Below are 25,776 nucleotides of genomic sequence, written 5' to 3' on the forward strand. Positions count from 1 at the left end.
TGCGGACTGTATCCTCTTCAGGGTAGTTGTCAGTGCCACTGACGACTTTTTTTTGGGTCAAATATAGGTTTGTGGATTTTATTTATAAAACCGTTTCTTTGCTGTAAATTATTTTATTTTATGAAATGCAAACTACAGGGACGCAACGTTAGTAACCAAAATGAGTCACACCAGTCTTTTTCAACTGACTACTTTTAAATGTTGATTTTTTTTTTTTTAAACAAGTTTAAATGTGAGAAATATTCTATGTGTGTAAACTGTGAAATAAGTTGTATTAAGAACTGTATTTAATGAAAACGTACGTGTAACTTCACTTGCCTAGATGAAGTCCCATTTGAAGTCCATTCGATTTTTTTGTAGAGTGGCAACCTTTGGATTGACTGTAGTGGACTTCTTATTCACCACCTTTCCCGTCTTCTTGGAGACTACCTTGCCTCGGCAGGTCTTTGAGCCTCTTTCTGGGTTTATTCCATAGAATCATCTAAGGAAAGTTGCATTACACATTACCGAAGTGTATAATAACCATTTTTCAAAATTCTGATTAATTAATTTGGTTTAGAATTTAGATTAATTTTGTAAAACTTTATAATAAGAATAAAGTAATAAAGCACTTATAAATCATTTGCAAACGATCTATATATATATTCTGACTCGTTTGGATTTAATGTGGATCTACATGCCTTTCTCCTATTTTCTCCGTGTCTGGCATGCGAATAAAACCACATTTGACAGTGTTTCAGATGATGAACTGAAAAAACTGAAATGGAAGAACACAAGTAGAACACAGGAGAAAGGTTGAGGTAACTAGTTTGCAAATAATTTATTACTTTACTACTGTATACTTATTATAAAGTGTTACCACAGATCTAAGAGAGTGATTAAAACATACGCAAAAAGGAAAACACTTACCTTTGAAAAAACTCTAACGTGCAACAAGCCGCCTCTTGATACTGCAGGTTGAAGATGTAGTGCACAGCAAACACTTGCAACTGCAGTCAAAAATGTTGACTGGACACTCACAAAAAAAAAAGAAAAAAAAGAAGCAATTTTAAAAATTGTGCACAACAGCAATGTTAACAATTTTATATCTCAGCCATCAGTAAATGTTTCTTCTTCATCATGTGCAATGACACACTAACCTAGCAAAATCAGATGAGGATTGGCAGGTAGATTGAGTGTCTTCTCAACCTCAGATGCAGATGCTGCAACCTGTAGAGAACACACAATACACAAATAATAATATTACATAATATAATGTGGTGAAGTGGAAAGAAGAAAATTAAATACTTACATCTGCATGTGAAACCAGTCCATCTTCATGTTCCTGGAAGTGGGACATTAACGTTAGAATCTTGACAAGCAGGTGTACCATATCTATGTTCTCATCCTGGGACATCCTCCAACTTTTCATTAAAAACACTTAAAAATATTCTGTCTACTGCTCTCTCCTCTTCCTCTCTCTCTCTCTCACACACACACACACACACTCTCTCTCTCTCTCTCACACACACACACACACACACACACACACACACACTCTCTCTCTCTCTCTCACACACACACTCTCACACACACACAAAACTGTATTTGAGGCTGAGGAACAAGTTAGAATGTAAGTGAATGAAGTAACGTTTCCTCTGTGATATAGAGATTTGTGCCAATAAATCCAGTGCAAAATTAAAATTAAAATGTGCTCACATACAAAGCCCACTTTATTAACAATAAGTTCGAATATATTTAGATTACACTCTTAACTAGTTTTAGATACGACTTATATTGAAAGACTAATGTGTCACTCCGAAAAAAACAAACGTTTCTCACCATAACGTTAACGCTACTCTTTCCATCTATCCAGTCAAGTGCTCATGCAAAAGGCGATGAGTTTATGCTTCCAAAGTAAAATTAAGTTTACAGGCCTATTTTCGATTTCCCAATATATAAGGATAATATATAAGTTACCAACTTTATACGCACCTAACTTAGCAACATTAATGCAAATAAAACAAATCCTCCATTTTAAACTACACTGGGTTGGCGCCATTGCAAAATGTAAATATAATTGTGCAAATAAGTGTTTCAGAAAATCAGGAAAACACACTAACTTCATATCCTCGTTATCTGCAATCTGTAATCGAGATTATATTTGAGATAATATCCGTTTTATTCACAGAGACTTTTCTCTGGTATCAGACGCTAACCGTTGCTCCCCTCCCCCACCGATCACGTGCTCATCTTCTAAAGTTGCCAAATATGTTCAATTCATATCCAATTAAATAATCAGCGAACGCAAGTATTTTATATTTAACTATTTACAAGTTTAACATTTACATGATTTTACACCTGGAAAGAAAAAAAAACGATGCAAATCCTTCACAAACACACTCATACACACTTAACTTTCAGGAGAAATTTGTAAAAAATTGCATACATGCTAGTTCACCTTCTTGGCAAGATTTGTCAAAGGTAAATTAAAATATTGTGCCCACATTAAAAAAAAACGCTGCAGTTTAAGATAAAAATGTATTCAGACTTTGATCTGCCTACCTGTAAATGAGCCTCAACTTGAGATGAAATCCATAAAACTTTGACTGAAATCATGCTCCTCCATGCTTCAGCTAGCCTTTGGTTCCCCCTCTCCCACCGATCACGTGTGCATTTACGGTAAAACACAGTAATTTTAGAAAACAGTTCAGTACTGTATATTTACGCTGTTAATATGCTGTAAATTTACAGAATTTTTTTACAGGTTCAGGTATCCGCAACAAACATGCGTCTAAAAAGACCAGACGACTGGAAATTGGGTGGCTTCATTTTTATAAAGGAGAAAACATGTTTGTGTATCCATGTTTGTAAACATTGTTAGATGTCAGCAATACATTGTCTGTATTTAAGTATAATAATCAATAAAATGACCCCAACTGTGTTAACGTCTTTATGTATTCAGTGCATTTGATGCAATTATATCAAGGGAGGAAAAAAAAAATTCTGCATACAAATCTAAAGTAATCGTTCACAAGAGCAACCTAAGAAAACATTGACAACAATTGTATGAAACATGTTGACAGAGGATGCTGATAACTGCTCAATGCACAGTCTGCTAAAACATTTGTGCTCCACAGAAGAAAAAGTCTGAATTTGGAAATGGTAAATAAATAACAATTTTAATTAAGACTAATAGAAAGTACCCTGCCTAAACAAATACATGTAATAACATATACTCAATAACATTAAAGGGTTAGTCCACCCAAATATTACAATTGTCTCAATAATAACTCACCCTCATGTTGTTCCAAACCTGACCTCGGTTCATCTTCGGAACACAGTTTAAGATATTTTAGATTTAGTCCGAGAGCTCTCAGCCCCTCCATTGAAACTGTGTGTACGGTATACTGTCCATGTCCAGAAAGGTAAGAAAAACATCATCAAAGTAGTCCATGTGACATCAGAGGTTCAGTTAGAATTTGTTGAAGCATCGGAAATACATTTTGGTCAAAAAATAATAAAAATGATGACTATTCAGCATTGTCTTGTCTTCCGGGTCTGCTGTGAGTGCGACTGCTGTGACTGTTGATGTATGACGCAGCTGACGTGTTTTCCGGTGTACCCAATAATAAATAAAACACGTCAGTAGCGTCAGATGAATGGAGGTCTCAAGGGTTTGGAACGACTTGAGGGTGAGTCATTAATGACAGAATTTCAACATTTGGGTGAACTAACCCTTTGAGTATTTTAGAGACAATTACTTTTCCTGAAAACTTTTGCCTAAATATTTACATAATGCATACAAAGTGTACCTTTAAACTGCTATACAAGCCTTTTGAAATGTATGTGGTAACATCATAGTACAGTACTTCTTTGGGCATCGGATATCCAGTTAATAAAAATGCCACTAACCCCTCTATTTATTTTCAGTCTGAGCACAGGTTACAATAAAGTCAGTATTGCATTCCTTAGATGCAAGTATAAGTCTATTGCTTGATAGGAGTCCTTTGGAAGCTCAAAGTTTGCCTTAGTCATAACAGAATTACAAATGTCATAGACATCACTGTCACAAGGTAAAGATGAACGAAATGTGCATTTTGTCTTGCACAGCTGTAGGTCTCCTGGGTCCGCTGGTGACATGTTGTTCTCTGTTCTGTAGAGCTCTGGGAATAAGTACATGACATTGGGTCTACCTCTCAGCACTCTGTCGTTTTTTGATGGTCTTATTACATGCACATCCCACACACGTGCAGTTTCATCCAATTCATCCTGCAATTAAATAAATGAATATAAACAAAGGTTTGCATTAAAGTTATTCAACCTGCAATTGGGAATGTCCTTTTTTTAGTCTCTAGATCATCAATATCCATAAACACCAAGTTTCATTTAGGTCTTCATTAAAGTGACTTTTAATATAAATGTAATATTTTGTAAGCAAATGGTGTTGAGAAAAAAGTACCCCCAAAACAGCATACATTTATAATTATAACATGACAAAACATGTTGTTCCAAACTTGAATGAGTTCCTTTCTTCTGTTGAACACAAAATAAAATATTGTGAAGAATGCTGGTAACCAAGTAGTTTTTTCTTACTATGGAAGTCGGTGTCTACCATGATCAGCTGTTTCGTTGTCAGCATGAAGGTAAGGACCTCATCCAGGTTTGGAACAACATAAGGGTGAGTAAAGGATGAGAGAATTTTCAGTTTTGGAATGAAAGGGATATTTCATGCAAGTCACACTTATACACTTGGGGAGGTTAGTTTGACCCCACACAGTAAATGATCACCTGTATAAAACAATATACACTTTTGATGATGCAGATTATGAAATTTTCACAAATAGGCATTAAGCTTTTTTTATAATGTGAAATTTTATTACACAATTATTTAGTTAAAATGTTAGTTTTTACTTCAATAAACTAAGAATTGTTACATTAATTAAATAAAAACTCTAAAATAAAACGAATAAATTGCAAGTTATGGATGATAACATGGATTTGTGATACTTTTGGCAAATTAGTTCCAAAGCAATGCTTTATAGGTAAATATGCTGTGCAGTGTGCACGAGGCCTACATCGTTAACTTTTAAGACAAAACTCACTGAGGAAACTGAGGAATTCCCACCAACTCTCTATTCGCTGATTGGCTGCGCTTGCACCTTCCATGTAGCTGTCAATGTTGGAGTCTTGCAGAATGTTGCGTCTGAGCAAACGCTGGAAGTCTCTCACGTGCCCGTTCTCTGTTCCAAAGTCGCCTCTCATGATCCGAGGACAGTCACCTGAACTCTCCACTGTTTCCACATAGTATCCTCCGACGACCTTCAGGTCACTGCTGGTTGTGAACACATTTAGCCACATTATCTTCCTTGAAAAGCTGTCAATACAGCCGTTAATACAAATACCATATGGCTTTAGTTTATCTTAAGAATCAAAATGCCAGATGTAATTCGGTCCTTTTGTGAAATAGTTACGCTGATGTAGACGTCGGACTTTCCTAAATTCTAATCCAGCAGGATCTAACAAGCTCAAAATTAAGTGAACATGTTCTTTTCTAACACCATTGCATGCATCCACCTGTATCCGTGGAACTGGCCTGACGTTTGGAGTTGATGCTGAATAAATGCGATAGCGTCTTCAAAGTTTGAATAGTCTTTTCGTCGAAACAGGCGTCTAGACCTCAAAATGCGTTTTAGATGTTGCTCAGTGATTACATATCTGTATGTGAAATGCAAGAACAGAAACAATTTCTCTGTACTGAAGGCAAAATAAATCTCAATTAATTTGTGCGCATCCATGCTTTTGCTTCCAGAGAGTGATGGCAGAGAGTGAGCCGGAAACTGTAGCGTGTAAACATGCAGAAACTATGGCGTGAGCTCGCAATAGTTTCTCGTGCGCACGACATACAGTAGTTTCTCGTGAGCTCGCAACAGTTTCTCGTGTGCACGTCATAGTTTCTCGTGAGCACGCAATAGTTTCTCGCGTGCACGCCATAGTTTCTCGTGCGAACGCGAAATTCTGTGTTTTTATTTTTTTGCAAAGGTCACTTTAGGGGCTCCATAGTTTATCTTGCTTGGGTGACAATAAATGCTTTGAAATAATAGGCCATCTGACATCTTTTCATGGACCAACATTTAATGCAGGCTATTGGTGAATCAGTGTAATAATTTTCAAAAAGGATACTCCACCCCAAAATGAAAATTGTGTCATTAATCACTTTACCCCCATGTCATTCCAAATCTGTAAAAGCTTCGTTCGTCTTCGGAACACAAGTTAAGATATTTTGAATGAAAACCTGGATGCTTATGATTGTCCCATAGACTACAAAGAAAAATACACTGTCACGGTTCAGAAAATTCTGAAAGACATTTTCAGAATAGTTCATCTGCCATCAATGGTTCAACCGTAACCTTATGAACGTTATTTATTTTATTCCTCTGTGGTTGCTAAATGTTCTGTAATTTATTAGTAATTATATAGCCTAATACAGCATGTAGTGTAGACCTATACCATGCATCATCTTATTAGTTTTTGTTAATAAATGTTTTGTAAGCTTGTTTGCCATTGGATCTTGCTATTTTATTGATGTTGTGCATTTTATGATTTTACAATGAATCCATCTTTATTGTTTTGTCTTAAAAGGTGAAAACTGTATGTATAGATGTTAGCAAAACAGACAGTTATCTTTTATTGTAAAACCTGACAAAATTGCGATGTTGAAAGTGAAAGCATCCAAAGCCGGGCTTATAACACAGTAAAAGAGGAACTCCATTCAAAAAATGAAAATCACAAATAATACTACTGATGAAAAAGAATGGGTTAACCACTTTCGTTTCCATATAACTAAAAACCACTCTGAAAGTTCGACCAGTGGGAAGAATGAGTCTGGAGCTCTGAATTGCCCAACTCCCTGTCAGTGATCTACAGTAGCACCCCATCAGCACCTCCATTGAAAATTTTCTGCCTCCGCCCCTGGTACATGTATTTTTGAAAAGCAAAAAAAATTCCAACTCTAAACCCAGTCCCCAAATAAATTAGGATATTACATAAAAAACCTAGCTAAACGAGTCACATGGTGTCCCCACCACTTTTTAAAGCAAGGTTATGCCACTGCATATATATATATATATATATATATATATATATATATATATATATATATTCACATATGTACATTACATACCTATTAACATATACTTATATATTCATTATTATCAATAATTTTATTTCAGGCCTCACAGAAAACATTTTACAAAATACATAAATAAACATACAGGTGCATTTCAATAAATTAGAATGTCGTGGAAAAGTTAATTTATTTCAGTAATTCAACTCAAATTGCGAAACTTGGGTATTAAATAAATTCAATGCACACAGACTGAAGTAGTTTAAGTCTTTGGTTATTTTAATTGTGATGATTTTGGCTCACATTTAACAAAAACCAACTAATTCACCTCAACAAATCTCAACAAATTAGAATATGGTTACATTACCAATCAACAAATCAACTCAAAACACCTGCAAAGGTTTCCTGAGCCTTCAAAATTGTCTCTCAGTTTGGTTCACTGTGCTACATAATCATGGGGAAGACTGCTGATCTGACAGTTGTCCAGAAGAAAATCATTGACACCCTTCACAGGGAGGGTAAGCTACAAACATTCATTGTCAAATAAGCTGGCTGTTCACAGAGTGCTGTATCCAAGCATGTTAACAGAAAGTTGAGTGGAAGGAAAAGCTCTCTCAGCTGGGCCTGCCTCACCTCCAGGTCATGAATCTGCTTCTCCACGGCCTCCAGCTCGAGCTGCATTAACGTGTCCTCACCTGCACTCAAAGGTAGACATACATTCACCATTAAAGCAAGAAACAGTGAGTAAAGCAATGGTAATGTGTGTGTATATACTATTAGCAATGCAAGCGGGATTAGTGGCAACCACGCTGGTGATGCAAACAGGCTATAAGCTAAATAGCGGACTCTGAAATCAAAATAAAACTAGTGATAACAAGTCGCTCTGATTGTTTTTCTTGTAGAATACGATAGAAGATATATTCACACGTTATAGAAACGAAAATTATGGTGTATAAAAGAGATTTTTAAGATAAAAAATAGTCTATAAAAAATAACATGACGGAGCTCAAACTCAATACACTCGGCAGTCATGAGCACATCTCACCCATTATCAAATAATATTTTATCCTGCAGTAATTGCTTCTGTTTTTGTCTCTAACAGGAAGCATACTTGCAGTATGTTGAAGCAGTTGCTGCTGGGAGAGAGATGTTCATTCTTTTGTTTGTTTTCTAGCTTGGCTCGGTGTTCATCTTCAGTTCTCTCTTCACAGCAGTTCAGTCAGTGTACTGTTTGAGTAAATGAATTACTCCAAGATATTGGTTTGTTTTAACTCAGAGGGAGTGTCAGCCACATTAAAAAAGTTAACAGCTTAAGTAATTTGTGGATTAATGTATATTGGAGACGTGAATCGTTTTAAACGATTCAGTTCGATTTGCTGAACTGATCCGGTTACATCGAATGATTCGTTCGGGAACCAGATATCACAAACTGCTTTGTTTTGAACTCTCTCACAACAGACAAGGAAGAGAAGACAATGCTGAATAAAGTTGTAGGTTTTGCTTTTTTTGGACCAAAATTTATTTTAGATGCTTCAATAAATTCTAACTGACCCTCTGATGTCACATGGACTACTTTGATGATGTTTTTCTTACCTTTCTGGACATGGACAGTATACCGTGCACACAGCTTCAATGGAGGGACTGAGAGCTCTCGGACTAAATCTAAAAGATCTTAAACTGTGTCCCGAAGATTAACGGAGGTCTTACAGGTTTGAAACAACATGAGGGCGAGTTATTAATGACATAATTTTCATTTTTCGGTGCACTAACCCTTTAAAGTATGCCAGCATTTCTCTTTGCATTATACATTGCAGTATATTAATTTTATGATGGTCATATAGTAATTAATTGATGATGGTTGTCCTTATTCTATAAGGAATTAATGGTGGAGTGAATGCTTGTTTTCAGGCGTGCTTTTGTGAGGATGAGTACCAGACCTGAAGCCTTTCTTTCACTGCATTTCAGCAGCTCTGCATCAGTCACTGGATTCTGGGCATTGGTGATCGACATATCTCTAACTTCATGATTAACACAGAGACTGACGTTACGATTGGCAATCGACTTCGGTCATGCTTTTGGATCTGCCACACAGGTGGGCTTTTTGTCTAGTATTCAGTAGTTTGTTTGACTGACAGTTCAATGATTCTTTAAGGTGACAACTACAAGTACAGTAACTGTACCAATTAAGAGATACAAGAATGATGAACAGCTTGACTTACATTTATATTTACATTAACATTTATTCATTTAGCAGACACTTTTATCCAAAGCGACTTACAGATGAGGACAGTGGAAGCAATCAAAAACAACAACAAGACCAATGATATATAAGTGCTATAACAAGTCTCAGTTAGGTTAACACAGTACACCTAGCATGGGATTTTAAATAATATAATATAAAGAAAACAGATAGAATAAAAAAAGAATAGAGCAAGCTAGTGTTAGAGGTCTTTACACATACACACACAATTGCATAATTAATAAAAATAAAATAGAATATAAAAAGATTAGAAAGGTAGTTAGATTTTTTTTAAAGAATAGAATTAGAATAGTGGGTGCTAAAGTTAGAGGGTCAAATAAAGATGGAAGAGATGTGTTTTAAGATGATTCTTGAAGATGGCTAAGGACTCAGCTGCACAGATTGAGTTGGGGAGGTCATTCCACCAGGAGGGAACATTTAATTTAAAAGTCCGTAAAAGTGACTTTGTGCTTCTTTGGGATGGCACAATAAAGCGACATTCACTTGCAGAACGAAAGCTTTAGAGGGCACATAAGTCTGAAGTAACAAATTTAGGTAAATGTGAGCAGAGCCAGTGGTAGTTTTGTAGGCAAACATCAATGCCTTGAACTTTAATGCAAGCAGCTATTGGACGCCAGTGCAAATTGATAAACAGAGATGTGACGTGTATTCTTTTTGGCTCATTAAAAATTAATCTTGCTGCCGTGTTCTGAATTAATTGTAAAGGTTTGATAGAATTGGCTGGAAGACCTGCCAAGAGGGCATTGCAATAGTCCAGCCTGGACAGAACAAGAGCTTGAACAAGGAGTTAAAGAAAGGGCTTGGAGAAAGAAAGGGCTTGATCTTCTTGATGTTGAATAAAGCAAATCTGCAGGATCGGACAGTTTTAGCAATGTGGTCTGAGAAAGTCAGTTGATCATCAATCATAACTCCAAGGCTTCTAGCTGTTTTTGAAGGAGTTATGGTTGAAGTGCCTAACTTGATGGTGAAATTGTGATGGAAAGATGGGTTTGCTGGAATCACATGCAGTTCTGTCTTGGCAAAGTTGAGTTGAAGGTGATGGTCCATCATCCAGGAAGAAATGTCTGTAAGTAACCTGTGTTACTTGTTGCATGTAGTTCCTCTAAGTGCCTGAACTGATGCCATTTAGGCTGACACGACAGTTTATTAACTTGATGCAACACATGGCAAAGTCTGGTCTCATCCTGAGTGTGATGGTACACTCACTGCGCGCCTTCAGAGATGACCCAGACCTGCTGCTCAACACCATGGATGTGTTAGTGAAGGAGCCTTCACTTGACTGGAAGGTAGAAGAACTCAAAGTATATTATAACCATGCAAACAGAAACAAATAGCTTGCTTTCATTATTGCCACATACAGGTAGCCCTCACTGTAGACCTGTTTAACTAGTTCCATTTATTTCCCCACGTAAGAGTTGAGGCTTAGACGTTGAGTCATTATCAAAGAGATAGGCTAACTGAATTGTGAAAGACAACAGCACTATTTCTCATGTTACAGAACTTTGAGCTGAAGCAGCTGAAGAGAGGAGGTACCTGGACAGAGAGTGTGACACCAAAGAAATAAACTATTTCCCAACTTTGCTCGCAGGAAGCTAGAGGGAGCCAATGCCTCAGTTATAACAAGGTAGCTTAATCCAATCACACAATTCTCATTTTTATGGATTTCTGGCAAATATACATGACCATTTTAACACTTAGATTGGCAGTATTATGATCATTTGTAATAAAATTCAACCCCCTAATTCTTGTGAAGACTTCAGAATAGTTTGACGGCTGACAAAACGTATCAGTTGTAGTTTCCAGAAAACACATTTTCTAACCATGTTGGTTTGTTGATGTTTTAGTGAGGAGCATTGTCTTGGATTTGAGAAGACTCCAGAATATAAGGCAATGTTGGCTGTTGCCCGAAGCGAAAAAGAACACAACATATGAGCTAGACACAATGAGAAGGACCTGAGCCTTGAAGACCTTGCTCGATCAGGCAACAGACCCCAGTATACTGGGCAGGGTGTGGAAAGACTGGGAGCCATGGATTTAAACCAAATAGTGATTAACATAATGAAACAAGTTCATGTGGTTTCTGAATATTTTTTTCAACCCCTTGTAAAGACCAGGCTTTCAGAATCACAACTGCTGTCATATGACAGTTTTGTAGTAATGTTCAGCTATATACTATAGATTAAACTAAACAGACCTTACGCTGATAAACTGAACAACACAGCTGTAAGATTCCATTGCACTACTTTGAAGGGAACTAGTCATCAAATAAAGCATCTATACATGTCAGAATTGTCATACTTGAGTCTACAAAGTCAACAAAATCTGATTTGAAATTGTAAGGCATCATTCTCTCCTCTTTTATATTTTGACACATCAGCTTTCATTAATCACTAGTGTGATTGTGATTTACATCATTTAGTGTAAATGATGATGCTGGGAGCATTTTTATTTACAGCAAGTAAGTGTGACTAGCACCAGGTTTAGTGTCACAACTTGGTAAAGGATAACTTAATTTGAATGAGGTGCAAATATTATTTCTTATAATTCTTATAAAAACAAAAAAAGATTTGTTTAAGTAATAAAAAACACCTAATCAGGTCAATCATCTTTATTAATCAGCAACCAAATAAATTTAGGCCACAGATTGGGTCAAAATATCTTTTTTTCCAAAGACTTTGGGTTTGAGCAAATAAAAGTCTGTTGTGCATGTACCATAAGGTCAGAGAGATTACATAGAGATGGGTACAGGTTAATACACAAAGCAATTAATATATAGATTTATATACATACATGTATATATTAAACAAAATGGCTATTAAAATCATTACAAGACTGTGCATAGCATTGAGATACAAAATGGTCTAATGCAATACTGAAGGCCAATATTTACGGCTGCATCGCTCCAGCACGTTGCATGTGTTTTGCTCTGGACTGGCTTACATTTTTGGCCTCCAGCCATTAATAAACTGCATGAGTTTCTTCACTTGAAGTTTGCTTAGCTTAAAGTCTTCTGACAGAATCTCCTCCGTTAGCTGCAGGAGCAAATTTCCATCAATTTTTTCTTGCACAAACAATGAGACAACTTCATCTGACATACCAATGAACCGTAGTGACTTAGAAACCTCCTCAATAGAGATACCTGATAGATTGCTTGGTGGCTGCCAAGACAAACCTGTAGCTACAGGATACGAAATGGAGAACACATCTGTAGTGCCGTGATGCGGTCGATCAAGCGAGCAGCCTTTGGACTCAAGTTCCAGAGCATCCACATCGGCTGTGGCTGTAGTAGTGGGATCTGCATCTTTCTTTGTATCGTTACATTTAGGGGTTCTTGGAGGCAATATAGGGCAGGACTGGTTTTGTTTAGTGTTACATTCCTCTGTGGATTTGTCTCTGCACATTTCCATGGTGTAGCTGGTGGATTTGGTGCAAAACTGGGCAGACTGGGAAACCTGTTGAGCCTCGGAGGCCGCAGCGCCCCCATCACCTTTCGCTCGCCCGTTGAAGTGTAATAAACCTGAGGGACAAGGTTTAGGAGTACCGGGGGTCCTCTTCCGAGGATAACTAGAGTAACTTCGGCGGTGGACTGTCGGGAAGTCCTCACCTTTATAGGAGTCTGCACCATAGAAATCGTTTGGCCAGGAAAGGCGGGAGAAAGAGGCATTGCCCGAAGGACTGAGGCAAGGGTGAGGCTTGGGGCCTTCGCTGGCATCTGGTCTGATCCAGTTACATGGGTAACATGCATGGTTCTGATCATCTGACTCACTCTGAGACTCACCCTCTCCAACTCTATTGAGAGATGGAGAAGAGGATCATTCAGTCATAAAGTAGTGCAGTTCACATAAAACCAATGTCCATTTTGTCAATCAAAACAGTGCATAACTCACATGTTGTGTAAGCCGGATGAGTAATAGGATAGTGTTGGGCTTGGGGAGCGCGTGTCCGTCTGACGTGGCTTGGCAGGAGGGTATGGCACTGTGGCACTGCTTGAGCCTGCCTGCTTGGAGCTCCGCGGTGGAATCGGTGGAGCGTTCAACAACCGGCACTCCTCCTTCACCTGCAAAGGTAACAAGAAAAAAACAGTTTGGCTTTAGAAATGTGAATATTGCAGTTACTTTATTGGGGGAGTGTATGAATCCAGATAGAGATGTCTCGAGCGTGCGGAAAAAATTATCAAAAAGACCTTGAAAACATACAAAATGTAACCTTTGCTCCTACTTGGAAAATAATTAGACCTCCAGTGACTGACCAGCAGAGTACACAAATAAGTCACTATGTAAGCCCAGAATAAACTTTGCCTTATCAGAGAATGAAAAGCAGACAAATAACCTTAAAATCATGGATTTTTTTAATCGGGAGAATCAATAATGATTTCTAAAAACATGTTAATGTAAACTCGATATCAAGGTTCCCATTTGAGCACTAGTTCAAGCAGTGATTCTTCCAGTAATGTGTGTTTTACTGGTTAAGGATTTTTTTTTTTTTTTTTTATCATTTTGATACAGACTATTAAGATGAACTCACAGCTTCAGACTTTGGAGGCACCGGAGGTGGAGGTAGACTGACATCTACACCAAGCGAGGCGCTTGTGGGGCTTGCTGTGGGGTATGGCAGTACAGTCGTGCATCCAGAGACAGTCGAATTCCGGACCCCCTCGATGTGGTCTAGCACACATCCAGGGTTCTTCACATGATCCAGCCAAAGCTCCTCGTACGGCACGTCTGCTTTAAGAGAGCCAGAAGAACTCTCCTGCAGCTCAGGGAACAGATAATCTGCATCCGGAGCTTCTGCTGGCACACAATCTCCACATAAGCTAATGCAACCCTGAAGATTCACCTCGCTGTTCCCATGGAGATTGTTACCGTAGACACAGACAGACAGGCGGTGAAATGACTGTGTGAGCTCATCTCGAGCTGAGCTTAGAGAACTTGGCAAATGCACGTGTGAGGGGCAGCCATCGCTTCCACTGCTGTTGCAGATGGCACTCCCACTTCCCGTTCCACCTGCGCTACTTTTTTTAGGGCTTTTGCCATCCTCAATCCAGTCCACCCGCACATCACGGACTGCCCTAGAGTAGTCATCAATGTCGAACTGCTCCTGGCAGTAAGCAAACCAGCGGTGGACCACTGTCTCCAGCCAGGCTTCTCCTTGAAGCAGTCCTTCAGGCACCAGTAAACGAGGCAGTGCTGTGGACACGTGCAAAGGGAAGTGCACTGGCAGTATTTTGTTCGACCGTAATGCACAACACACCACCACTGTCTTGGTCTGGATGTTGACCAGCTTGTATCGGTGGCCTTCACGGATCAAATGGAGGTCATGCGGATTACGTGGCGGGCTGCTGGGCACCATGACATTCACAGGTAACCTGGTCTTCTCCACAATTGTGCGAATAGTGTGTTCTCCTTCCTGCATCTGTAGCTCCAGCGGGGAGCAGGTACTGAAGCGACCGCGGCACTGGAAAGGCAGGCTGATGCTCTCGTTGGTGCGGTGGTTCATGCAGATAAGGCAGGGCATCTTTCCGCGACCAAGCTTACTGATGGAGTTAAGCTTGCCGATGCGTTTGAAGATCGTGTTGAAGCGTGACTTTTCTCGTGATGTTTTGGCATAGAGGATCTCAGCCTGGCCCATTAGTGTCAGCTCATCCCCAGTGCTCAGTGTGATGTTGTACACTTCTGTGTCCTCGTTGGATTCTCCTGATGCCATCTGGGAGAACAACAACAGCAATTTGAACAACAAACTAAATATGTATTCTAAATAATGCTAGTCTTACAGAAGACCTTGGACGGCTGTACATTTTGAAATCCTGAATAGATATTTCACATTACACAAACAATGCCTTGACCATTATGATTAAGGCAGATTAGGTTATGCCAATACTAAGATACATTAGTGCAGTGGGTCTAAATCAAAAACGCTGCCTACTGCAAGCACAAAACCAGACCTTGACATTGAAGGTTATTTCCTCCATGACATAAACTCGCTCAGGGAATGCTTTGGCCACTTCCTCCACGCTGTTAAAGTACTGGACTGGCTCCTTAATGTCCCTGTCCTGCTCCAGCAGCTTAAACTGGCCTGTAAACAACAGCAAACAGAGTAATTTTGTAAGTAACCTAATGACATCATTGCCATGCTTTGATATTATATATGCACATTACATTAAAAAAAAATAAAAATAATAATAATAATAATAATATATATATATATATATATATACACAAACACATCATTTCATGTAGATGTTGTTTGGCCATTTCAGTTCAAAGTAAAGAAATAAATATACATTTGGGAAGGTTGAAATGGAAAAATGAAAAAACAAAACATTTGCCAAATTATCTAAAAATGCTGCAACAGTGAAATATGTACATTAAACGAACAGTATGTTAGGTCTGTATGAACCACATTCAAAGAAAGGTTTATTTTTCCTTAAGTGGCCAACTGGACCCTCCCCATAGCCAGAGGAATATCTATTATGAAGAGACCAATTAGCTAACGAACTCCAGCTAAAAGCAGATGGGAAATAATACAGCAGCACGTTTTTGCTACCTCTGTTTTAATAAGTAGCAAGCAAACAGTGAATCTTAGCAGACTAACTTTTCTTTCTTTTGCCTTCTTTTTTAAAATGCATAAAGTGTCAGAAAGAACTAAAGACATTTCTAGACACAGTACACGCAGCACTACAACAACTGACTGGCCTTACCCTCATAATGGACAGGGATCTCGATTTTCGGTCCGATGACATAATGGCCCTCCTCTAGGCTATGGGCGGTAATTGTGGTCCACTGCCGGCATGAATGAATCAAGAGGTAGTCATTTTCTCTCAGCCCTTCCACCGATTCCCCTGAGGCAAAACAATATCACATCAGTGTGGAACAGTGACCTTAATAGTGTAGTTTTGTAAAGATATATAAAAATAATACAACGGTGCAAAAAAAAAGAAAAAAGTTAAGTGGCGCTTAAAGGTATAGCCATCAGCCCACTACAAAACAGATTTCAAATAACATGAAGGGCATAACCTGACTCTTGTTTATATACTGACAAGATATGGTATTTGTAAGCAGAGCAATCACACAAACTAATATGAGAAGTGAGCTATGTGTTGTGTCTGTTGTACCCAGTGATAAGGGATCACTCATAAGGGATCAGTCAGATCAGAGAGTGAGTATAATGATAGTGGCCTAGTTCCCATAATGATAATGATCTAGTTCCCTTGACATTATGACTTCCTCCAGCTTTACCAAAGCTCAGCTCACACACAACAGCACTTACAGCAATCAGTTTATAACAACGCAGTGATTAACAAACAACTCTGTTAAGTTATCAGACTATATCACTCGTGCTTTACGAATAGAGTTTCTCGGGTATAAACAACAGATTGCCAAACTGTAAATATTGATATAAGTTACTTGTGTGGATTTCTTTCTAAAGTTTCAGAACTGAGTGTGTTGCGGGGCTCGCTGTCTAGTTAGAAAAACTCGAAGAGGTTTTCAAGATGACACAAATTTAATGTTACGAGGTCGGTGTTTGACTCCCTGGATTGGAGTCAACTCTCTGGCCTCTGGCTAATTTGCGTTAGCTTGCTAAAATCTATGCATCTCTTTTTCGCGTTTTATTTGGATGTTGTGCCTGTATTCCAATCAGAACAACTACAAAATGAATAACTTTTGATGTCGACTGTGTAAGTTATGTCAGTAAAGCACTCAATTCGTGTATTCCTCTGAATGTGTTCCTGCAGTGAAGGGTCGCGTTAGCTTAGCGCGCGAAGCGGCTAATTTTTGGAATTCCGCAGGAGCGCGAGCGCGAGCGCGAGCGCGAGCGCCCACGCGCAGCTGCTACACAAAAACACCACAACGCCAACACAGCTCAGGACAAACCTTACCGCTGTCCAACCTCACGATCTGTGGCAGTCTGTAGGCACTAACAAGTCTATCCAAGGGTAGTGTCGTCGTACTCCATGTTACATCTTTCAAACTGTTGTAGAGCATTGATCCAAGGTCCATGTTAGCTCGCTAACATCAGCGCGTTAACCCACCGCCGCATGCATCTGCAGTGGAGAATGGCTCTTTCATTGAGAAAGCTTCGTTAAATGTCCTTTTGTTTACTCAAAGGCAGTCGAGCATTGTAAGTGAAGCCATGTCAGCCGACTGTCTATTTACACTGACAGGAAATGCCATGAATCCCAAACCGTGGCGCTCTTGAAGCTGGACTGGCTGTTTCCTCTTCCCTGTAGCTCCGGCGGTTGCTCGGGTAACCAGCGACTTAAATGCTGTACCTTGGGTTTAAAACTGACTTTTCAAAATATGTTTATCAAACAACTTAAATAAACACGTATTTCTCTCTATCTAACTTCGAGAGAGACACAAACGTGCTGATGGGTGCGAGCACAGACATGTCTATGGATGCGCGTGTAATACAAAAGAAGACTTTTCATTTTGAAAAAAAAATATTTATTGGTGTGGACTTCTCCGAACTTGACTTAAATATCACTAACACAAAAATAACATGTTCTTCTGGACACTTACAATGCACAGCATTAATGAAAACGAAACACCCTCTCTAAAACTGAACAAGTCCAGCAATTAGCCTACTCTCTGTAATGTTCCGATAAGCCTGCTTGATCAATTACCAAAGAAGAACGTAGACATTTTTCAGCAACATAATATTTTCCTATCAAATAGATAAAATATTGTATTGCAAAAAGTAGTTCACCCTCCTGAAACTTACAAAAAAAAAAAAAAAAAGTAAAAGAAAGAAAAAAAAGTGATTATGATCAACAGGTAAAATATTTGAACCAAAACTTTTAAAGATAGCTCACTGAATCATACTCCGACTTAATGCTGGCAACAGTGGAAGCACTTTTGGGAGAGGACTGCCTGGTGACTTATTTCTTAGCATAAAAGAGGACAATAGTACAAGAGGAATACCAAATTATTGTTTTAATAGTGAATATATGGCAGAAGAAGCACCAACATAAAAAAAAGGTCTTTTGATAAGGCTCTTGAAATACTCACTTTTTTAAGTTTTTTTGCTAAAAAGAGCAGGAGAAATAACATGCAAGTGTTTCAGAGCCAGCAAAAGCTATTAAAAGCATGACACTTTATCTCACAGAGTATGACACAGCCTAAAGAAGTGACATGCATGCTTTTGTCGCCACTAGAGTAACCTGCTGTAGCCAAAGCAAAATTAACTAATTAACGTCATCTAACGCAGTAATTTAATTTACAATAGGCAGATAAGAATAATTTGACCTGATGTGGACACTTATAATTTTTAAGGATGTCATTTAACACAATCCTGTCCAGCTGACATCAAGGTTCGGGGGACGGATTCCAATGACGGTCCACCTGTTGAACATTTCAAATATATCAGTAAAGTCAGGATGTGCTGAGAGGAACTGCTGCAGTCTGCCACAGGAAGAAAGCGTAAATGACTTTGGCAGGGGTCAAAGGTCAGGGTGGTAGGTCACGCCCAAAGCGATTCCCATAGTGAAAATATAATACTTCTTTATTAGGTGAATGTACAAAGCTGTTACAAAATAAATTCAAGGCAACTGGCATAAACAAATAGCAACCTTTCTATATCACAGATGTTATGTCATCTTTTTTATTGAATTTATGAATTTACCAAGAGAACGAGACAAACTGCAGAAAGAAAGATTTATATCTATATATATACACTACCATTCAAACATTTAAAGAAAAAAAGAACACTTTTCTTGAGCAAGAATGCATTCATTTGTTCAAAAGATTTATAATTTTACAAAAGACTTATTTTAATTAAATACTGTTCTTCTGAACTTTTTATTCACCAAAGAATCCTAAAAAAAAATGTAATCCCCTTTTTTATTTCTAAGCAGCACAACAGTTTTCAACATTGATAATAATAAGAAATGTTTCTTGTACACTAAATCAGGATATCAGAATTATTTCTGAATGATGGTGTGATACTGAAGACTGGATTAATGGATGCTGAACATTCATCTAAATGCAACCTTGTTCAGCATAAAAGACTTCTTTCAAAAACAGACAACAATCTTACTAAGCCCAAACCTCTGAACGATAGTTAATAATCACAGTGAATACAGAAATATGATTTTCAAGTATACCAATTGAGTGGGTGATGATGATAATAGATCACACAACATAACCTCACCTCACCTCACCTCATTCTCTGCTAGTAATGCTGAGAATTCACTCTTTTCCAGAATGACCAAGTCATTTTTCAAAGCAGCAATTTGAGACATGACTTTCTGTAACATGATTTCCTGTCAAATTAAATGATGTTTTATTAACAAAGTTCGGGAGAAGCACGAGCAGATAATTAACACAGGTGGAGAGCACTCAGCAATCAATGGTAAGAGGTGTATATATACAGCAGTCTCACCTCAATTCATTTGACAGTCTCGCAGCAGTTAGTAGCTTTTGGTTCCAGCTCTGCCATTATGTCACAATCGAGCTCTTCATCTGATGAGAACGGAAACACCACCAAGGATGCACGTTCACATTCCGCCGGTCCAACGACCATCCCTCCAACGCCGGACGTCGCACCTGAGCCCCAGGCTTCTTCACGCGGCCGCACACCGGCCCGAACAGCCCTACGCTCACCAAGACGTCGAGGCCAGTCTTCACTGCCCCCGGCAAGGCTTCCACCTTCTTCCCCGGCCTCCTCCTACCGCTCGGCCGTCCCGACGATCCCACCTATCGGGAAGTGGACCGTAGCTGGATTGAGGGAAGCGCTCGGCAACTCAGACATACAGGCTTCGCGAAAAATGAACAAAGCGGAGCTGTATGATCTGTACGTTTCCCTACAGTCGACTCCAAAAACGACCCACAGGCAGAGCAAAGCCCGCAGGGCCCAAAATTCGCCTGCCCAGCTACCACCGTCGTGTTCCCGCACAGGATCTGGCTCGCTTCGCCCATCGAGCCGCAGAAACCGGTCTTCAGCGAGCCTAGGCCGCGCCCCAGATTCCGCCATGGCAGGTCCACACCCACCTCCCGATGAGGCCCAGCCCTCCACCACGGTTCCTGCTGCCACAGTGCCGCATGCAGCCAGGCCCAGCGGCCCCCCCACAGCCACTCAGTTTCATAATCCTGCTATACATAACCCTTTTTCTTTTCAGTGGCCTACAGCCCCCGTTGGAGACACTAGCGCGAGGCCATCGCTGCTACCAGCACAGACCCAAGGATACCAACAATTCTACCCACCAGGTTATAACCCCGCCCACTTCCAGTGGCCTGCGGCTCCAGTAGCTCAAACAAGCGCAGGCCCGCCTCCGCTTGCAGTTCAAGCCCACGCTTCAAATTATTATGCTCCTCCCTGTTCGTCATACCCTCCAACTAACTTTCCTTTTCAAACCACAGCAGGTCATCTAAGCGTGAGGCCGCCGCCGACATTCGCAGCCCCGGATCATACCTTTCCTAGCTCTCTCATACAAAATAAATCACCTTATTCTCTCTTCACAGCGACTCCGATGCCCGTGCCATCCAACGCAGTCGTCATGGAACCACCACCGGTATCCCAAAGCATCCGAGCACAGATCTTATCAGGTGCGGACATAGATCTTTCCTCTCTTCTCCCTCTACTCCCCGCAGCGGAACCAGACCGCCGTATAGATTGCGGTGATTTTTCAGTTACCCTAAAAAATACAAACACACACTCATCTCGCGTTCTTTCATTTCCTGAGTTTGCAATTGCTTTTTCCCGTTTCACTGAAATCATCTGTTCAGCTTTCCCCCACAGGCGGCGCGAACTGAACGATTATCAAGCAATCATAGCTGAGCTCGCGCTGTCCTATGGGGGTGGGCATTTCTACACGTACCATAAACTATTTTCAGCTAAAAGTGCAGTGCGAGTCGCACAGTGGAATCAAAGCGCATACTGGGGCGCACTCGACTCCGATCTCCACAGCAGAGTGTTTTTAGGCTGCAAAAACATCACTTGCGCAGTTTGCAGGTCAGTTACGCACGCAACCGCATCGTGCCCGCAGGTTAACCCTTCGACTCTTCCCTACGAGGGAACAAACACCGCTAAATCCACCAGCTACGTGCCTCGGGCAGCAACCACCCACGCAAACCAGGATTCTCCCTTCGACGAAAGCCGACAGCCCTGTAACCATTTTAACAAGGGTAAATGTCACCGAGCGCGCTGCCGGTTTATGCACATCTGTAATTTCTGTGGCGGTGCTCATGCCCGCATTGTATGTCCAGTTTACAAATCTGTGAATAAAAAATCAAAAAATTATTTGGCGACTCCTGTAAATATTTCGCGCATGCACTTCGAACTAGCTCATCATCCAGATGCCGAATTTACTCATTATCTGCTATCAGGCCTAAAAAATGGCTTTAAACCCGGCGTAGAGTGCCCACTCTCCCAAAACATCACATGTAATAATCTTCAATCTGCCCTCATAGAACCTGAAGTCGTAAACAAACTGATCAAAAGAGAAGTTGAGTCAGGCTTCATGATCGGTCCGTTTGACAATCCTCCATTTGATCTGTTTCGTATTAGCCCCATTGGAGTGGCTACAAGGAAATTCTCGGGTAAAAAACGCCTAATAATCGACCTGTCAGCCCCGCACAATTCCCCGTTCCCAAGCATAAACAGCTTGATCCCTCTTGATGAATTTTCGTTGAAATACCACGACATAGATCAGGCTATCGACTTAATCAAAATCGTAGGTCGGGGTGCTTGGCTTGCAAAAATTGACATTACATCTGCTTTCAAAGTAATGCCTATACATCCAGATTCATGGCATCTATTTGGAGTTTGCTGGCTCGGGAAATATTACTTCGCAGTGCGTCTAACCTTCGGATGCAAAAGCAGCCCAAAAATTTTCGACATGCTATCAGAAGCCGTCTGCTGGATTTTGGCGAACAACTACGCCATTCCCCACCTCATTCACTTGCTAGACGATTTTTTAATAGTCTCGCCTCCCAATGCCATCCCAGCCGCGCACATGCTCACAGTCCAAAACGTTTTTTCTGAGCTAGGAATTCCCATCGCAGAAGAAAAAACCATGGGCCCTGCTACATCAATCGAGTTCCTAGGAATTAATTTAGATTCAGACAAATTCCAAGCTTCCCTGCCCAAAGAGAAAATTGACCGAATAATTCTCATCTCCTCTGCTTTCCTTAAAAAATCAAATTGTTCAAAACGCGAACTCCTATCCCTACTTGGACATTTAAATTTCGCAATGCGCATCATTCCGCAGGGCCGCCCCTTTATATCACATCTCCTCTCACTCGCGTCCTCCGTTCACTCACTAGAGGAACTTATTTCCATAAATCAAGCATGTCGCGACGAACTCAGGCTATGGTTAACATTTCTAAACCAGTGGAATGGCCTATCCTTTTTCTATAACAACTTGGTTTCGTCCCCGACCAATATCCAACTGTACACAGACGCCGCCCCCTCAATCGGTTTCGGGGGATTTTTTCAAGGTCGTTGGTTCGCGGCTCCGTGGCCACCGCAGCTCCAGGACATATCTCAGTCCTCAGCTCTATTCGAGCTCTACCTTCTCGTAGTAGCTGCTTTCCTGTGGGGGAAAGAATGGGCCGCTAGTAGCATTTTAGTGCACTGCGACAACGACGCAACAGTGCATTGCATCAACAAAGGCCGTTCCCATTCACCTGCTCTGATGCCACTGTTAAGGCGTCTAACCTGGATTTCAGCTTGCGACCAATTTATCATAACTGCTAAACATATCCCTGGGTCAGAAAACCAAATCGCTGACTCCCTGTCTCGTTTTCTGTTTCAGAAATTCAGGACGCTGGCTCCAGAGGCGGATCAATTCCCAACTCCAGTACCTCGCTATTCAGAACTAATATTCCCGTAACCCACCCGTTAAAACCCCTGCTTGACGCATCGCTCGACACTATCCTCAAAGCAGTTTCTCCCAGAACCCTCCAATCCTACGTGACGGCTTGGAGATGTTTTAAAACATTCCATGTCTCTTATAACATGCCTTTCCCTGATTTCTCTCTTCTTTCAGTCACCTCTTTTATTACCTACCTTAATAGCATTAAGGGCCTCCAAGTCGGGTCCATCAAAGGATACTTGAGCGGCATCCAGTTTTTCCATAAATTGATGTACGGCGCTCCTTCCCCCGAGATAAACAACTCACAAACCTCCCTCCTGATCAAAGGGATTCAAAGATCCCAGCCCAGCCGTACCGACGCTAGACAACCTATAACGTTAGACATTCTCACCAAATGCATTCGCGCCCTCCGCACAGGCTACCAGCCCATCAGTACCGCTCGCACACTTGACGCTATGTTTGTCCTAGCCTTTTTTGGTTTTCTCAGATGTTCGGAACTCGCCATCACGTCCAACTTCGACCCAAAAATCCACCCCACCATCTCAGACTTATCAGTAATAGATGGGGAATCAATTTCATATTTGATTAAACAAAGTAAGACCGACCAAACCAAAAAAGGCCATTTCATATACATTTTTAATCTCCCATCGCCAATCCAACCATACCAGTCAGTTCTGGCATATTCGCAATGGAGAAGCTCTCAGGCCAAATCTCCTCTGGAACCCCTATTCATAGACGAATCCAAAAAACCTGTGACTCGTTTTTGGTTCCAGAAACACCTCAAAGCCGTTCTCCAACAGTCAGGCATTCCAGTAAAGAATTTTTCAAGTCACTCATTCCGTATTGGGGCAGCAACTTCAGCAGCCCAAAAAGGCCTCTCCCAACAGCAGATACAAGCCCTTGGGAGATGGTCCTCAGATGCTTTCCATAGCTATATCAGGACCAACCGATTCCACATTAAAAAAGCTCACCAAACCCTCATTGAATGAGAAAAAAAAAAAAAAAAAAAAATTTATCTTTCGCCCAGCGAGCATTGGTCTCAAAGCGGACGCAGTGTGAGAAAATCTCCCGGTCAAGGTCTCATTTTCTCTCTTTTCTGTTTCTCTTTCTGTCCAGCGAGCATTCGGTCTCACAGCGGACGCAGCGAGAACTTTTCCGGTAGAGCACTTACGTTTTCTCTTTCGTCCAGCGAGCATTGGTCTCAAAGCGGACGCAGTGTGAGAAAATCTCCCGGTCAAGGTCTCATTTTCTCTCTTTTCTGTTTCTCTTTCTGTCCAGCGAGCATTCGGTCTCACAGCGGACGCAGCGAGAACTTTTCCGGTAGAGCACTTACGTTTTCTCTTTCGTCCAGCGAGCATTGGTCTCAAAGCGGACGCAGTGTGAGAAAATCTCCCGGTCAAGCTCTCATTTTTCTCTTTTCTGTTTCTCTTTTTGTCCAGCGAGCATTCGGTCTCACAGCGGACAAAGCGAGAACTTTTCCGGTAGAGCACTTACGTTTTCTCTTTCGTCCAGCGAGCATTGGTCTCACAGCGGACGCAGTGTGAGAAAATCTCCCGGTCAAGCTCTCATTTTTCTCTTTTCTGTTTCTCTTTCTGTCCAGCGAGCATTCGGTCTCACAGCGGACAAAGCGAGAACTTTTCCGGTAGAGCACTTACGTTTTCTCTTTCGTCCAGCGAGCATTGGTCTCACAGCGGACGCAGTGTGAGAAAATCTCCCGGTCAAGCTCTCATTTCTCTCTTTCCTGTTTTTCTCTTTCTGTCCAGCGAGCATTCGGTCTCACAGCGGACAAAGCGAGAACTTTTCCGGTAGAGCACTTACGTTTTCTCTTTCGTCCAGCGAGCATTGGTCTCACAGCGGACGCAGTGTGAGAAAATCTCCCGGTCAAGCTCTCATTTCTCTCTTTCCTGTTTTTCTCTTTCTGTCCAGCGAGCATTCGGTCTCACAGCGGACAAAGCGAGAACTTTTCCGGTAGAGCACTTACGTTTTCTCTTTCGTCCAGCGAGCATTGGTCTCACAGCGGACGCAGTGTGAGAAAATCTCCCGGTCAAGCTCTCATTTCTCTCTTTCCTGTTTTTCTCTTTCTGTCCAAAAAAAAAAAAAAAAAAAAAAATTTAATAATAAATAAATAAATAAAACGCCTGATCGGTCCCCGTTGCAAGTCGGCAGGGCCTATCAGTCCAGGCACAATGAGCCGCCACCACAGGCCCACTGGCCAAACTTTCAGACCCTTTCTAGAGACGCCAGCACGCCAAACGCGGCACTCATTGGGGGGTCTTTTAGTTCGGCGGCTGTCCTCTGCTATTTAGCTTTTTGGGGGAGTACTCTGGGTTCGGGCCGAACTCCGAGCTCGGAGCCCTCCCTCCGGACAGCACGCCAAATACGCATTAAATCTTACCCTCCCAATTGTATGTAAGTGTGAACTCGTGAAATGATGTTTTATTAACAAAGTTCGGGAGAAGCACGAGCAGATAATTAACACAGGTGGAGAGCACTCAGCAATCAATGGTAAGAGGTGTATATATACAGCAGTCTCACCTCAATTCATTTGACAGTCTCGCAGCATCCCCCCACCACCCCTTCTCCACACTTCTAATCCTA

The 25,776-nt window shown here is 40.8% G+C and overlaps 2 protein-coding genes and 1 long non-coding RNA gene across 6 annotated transcripts; 1 reads left to right on the forward strand and 2 right to left on the reverse strand.

The window, feature by feature from the left end:
* Window positions 1-324: 324 nt before the first annotated feature.
* On the reverse strand, window positions 325-2,323 carry LOC128016760 (uncharacterized). 4 transcript variants are annotated; one of them, XR_008184274.1, is made up of 5 exons: window positions 2,103-2,323; window positions 1,292-1,324; window positions 1,140-1,209; window positions 910-1,008; window positions 325-481 (listed from the first exon to the last, which is right to left on the reverse strand). It is a non-coding gene; the product is annotated as an uncharacterized LOC128016760 (long non-coding RNA). The 4 variants fall into 4 exon arrangements; XR_008184273.1 differs by having other exon boundaries at window positions 910-1,015; XR_008184276.1 differs by lacking the exon at window positions 325-481 and adding an exon at window positions 681-757.
* Window positions 2,324-11,958: 9,635 nt separating this feature from the next.
* Window positions 11,959-17,606, reverse strand: LOC128016752 (GRB2-associated and regulator of MAPK protein 1). The gene is made up of 6 exons (XM_052601528.1): window positions 17,242-17,606; window positions 16,063-16,203; window positions 15,307-15,437; window positions 13,890-15,068; window positions 13,253-13,422; window positions 11,959-13,154 (listed from the first exon to the last, which is right to left on the reverse strand). Exons 1-6 carry the CDS (start codon window positions 17,360-17,362, stop codon window positions 12,302-12,304), a joined length of 2,595 nt encoding a protein of 864 aa, XP_052457488.1. The 5' UTR covers window positions 17,363-17,606; the 3' UTR covers window positions 11,959-12,301.
* A 1,765-nt stretch (window positions 17,607-19,371) lies between these two features.
* Window positions 19,372-24,168, forward strand: LOC128016753 (uncharacterized). Its single transcript, XM_052601529.1, has 2 exons — window positions 19,372-20,908; window positions 23,119-24,168. Exons 1-2 carry the CDS (start codon window positions 19,804-19,806, stop codon window positions 24,165-24,167), a joined length of 2,154 nt encoding a protein of 717 aa, XP_052457489.1. The 5' UTR covers window positions 19,372-19,803; the 3' UTR covers window position 24,168.
* The last annotated feature ends 1,608 nt before the right edge of the window (window positions 24,169-25,776 follow it).

The sequence above is a fragment of the Carassius gibelio genome, chromosome A7, assembly GCF_023724105.1.
Source record: "Carassius gibelio isolate Cgi1373 ecotype wild population from Czech Republic chromosome A7, carGib1.2-hapl.c, whole genome shotgun sequence".
Classification (NCBI taxonomy): domain Eukaryota; kingdom Metazoa; phylum Chordata; class Actinopteri; order Cypriniformes; family Cyprinidae; genus Carassius; species Carassius gibelio.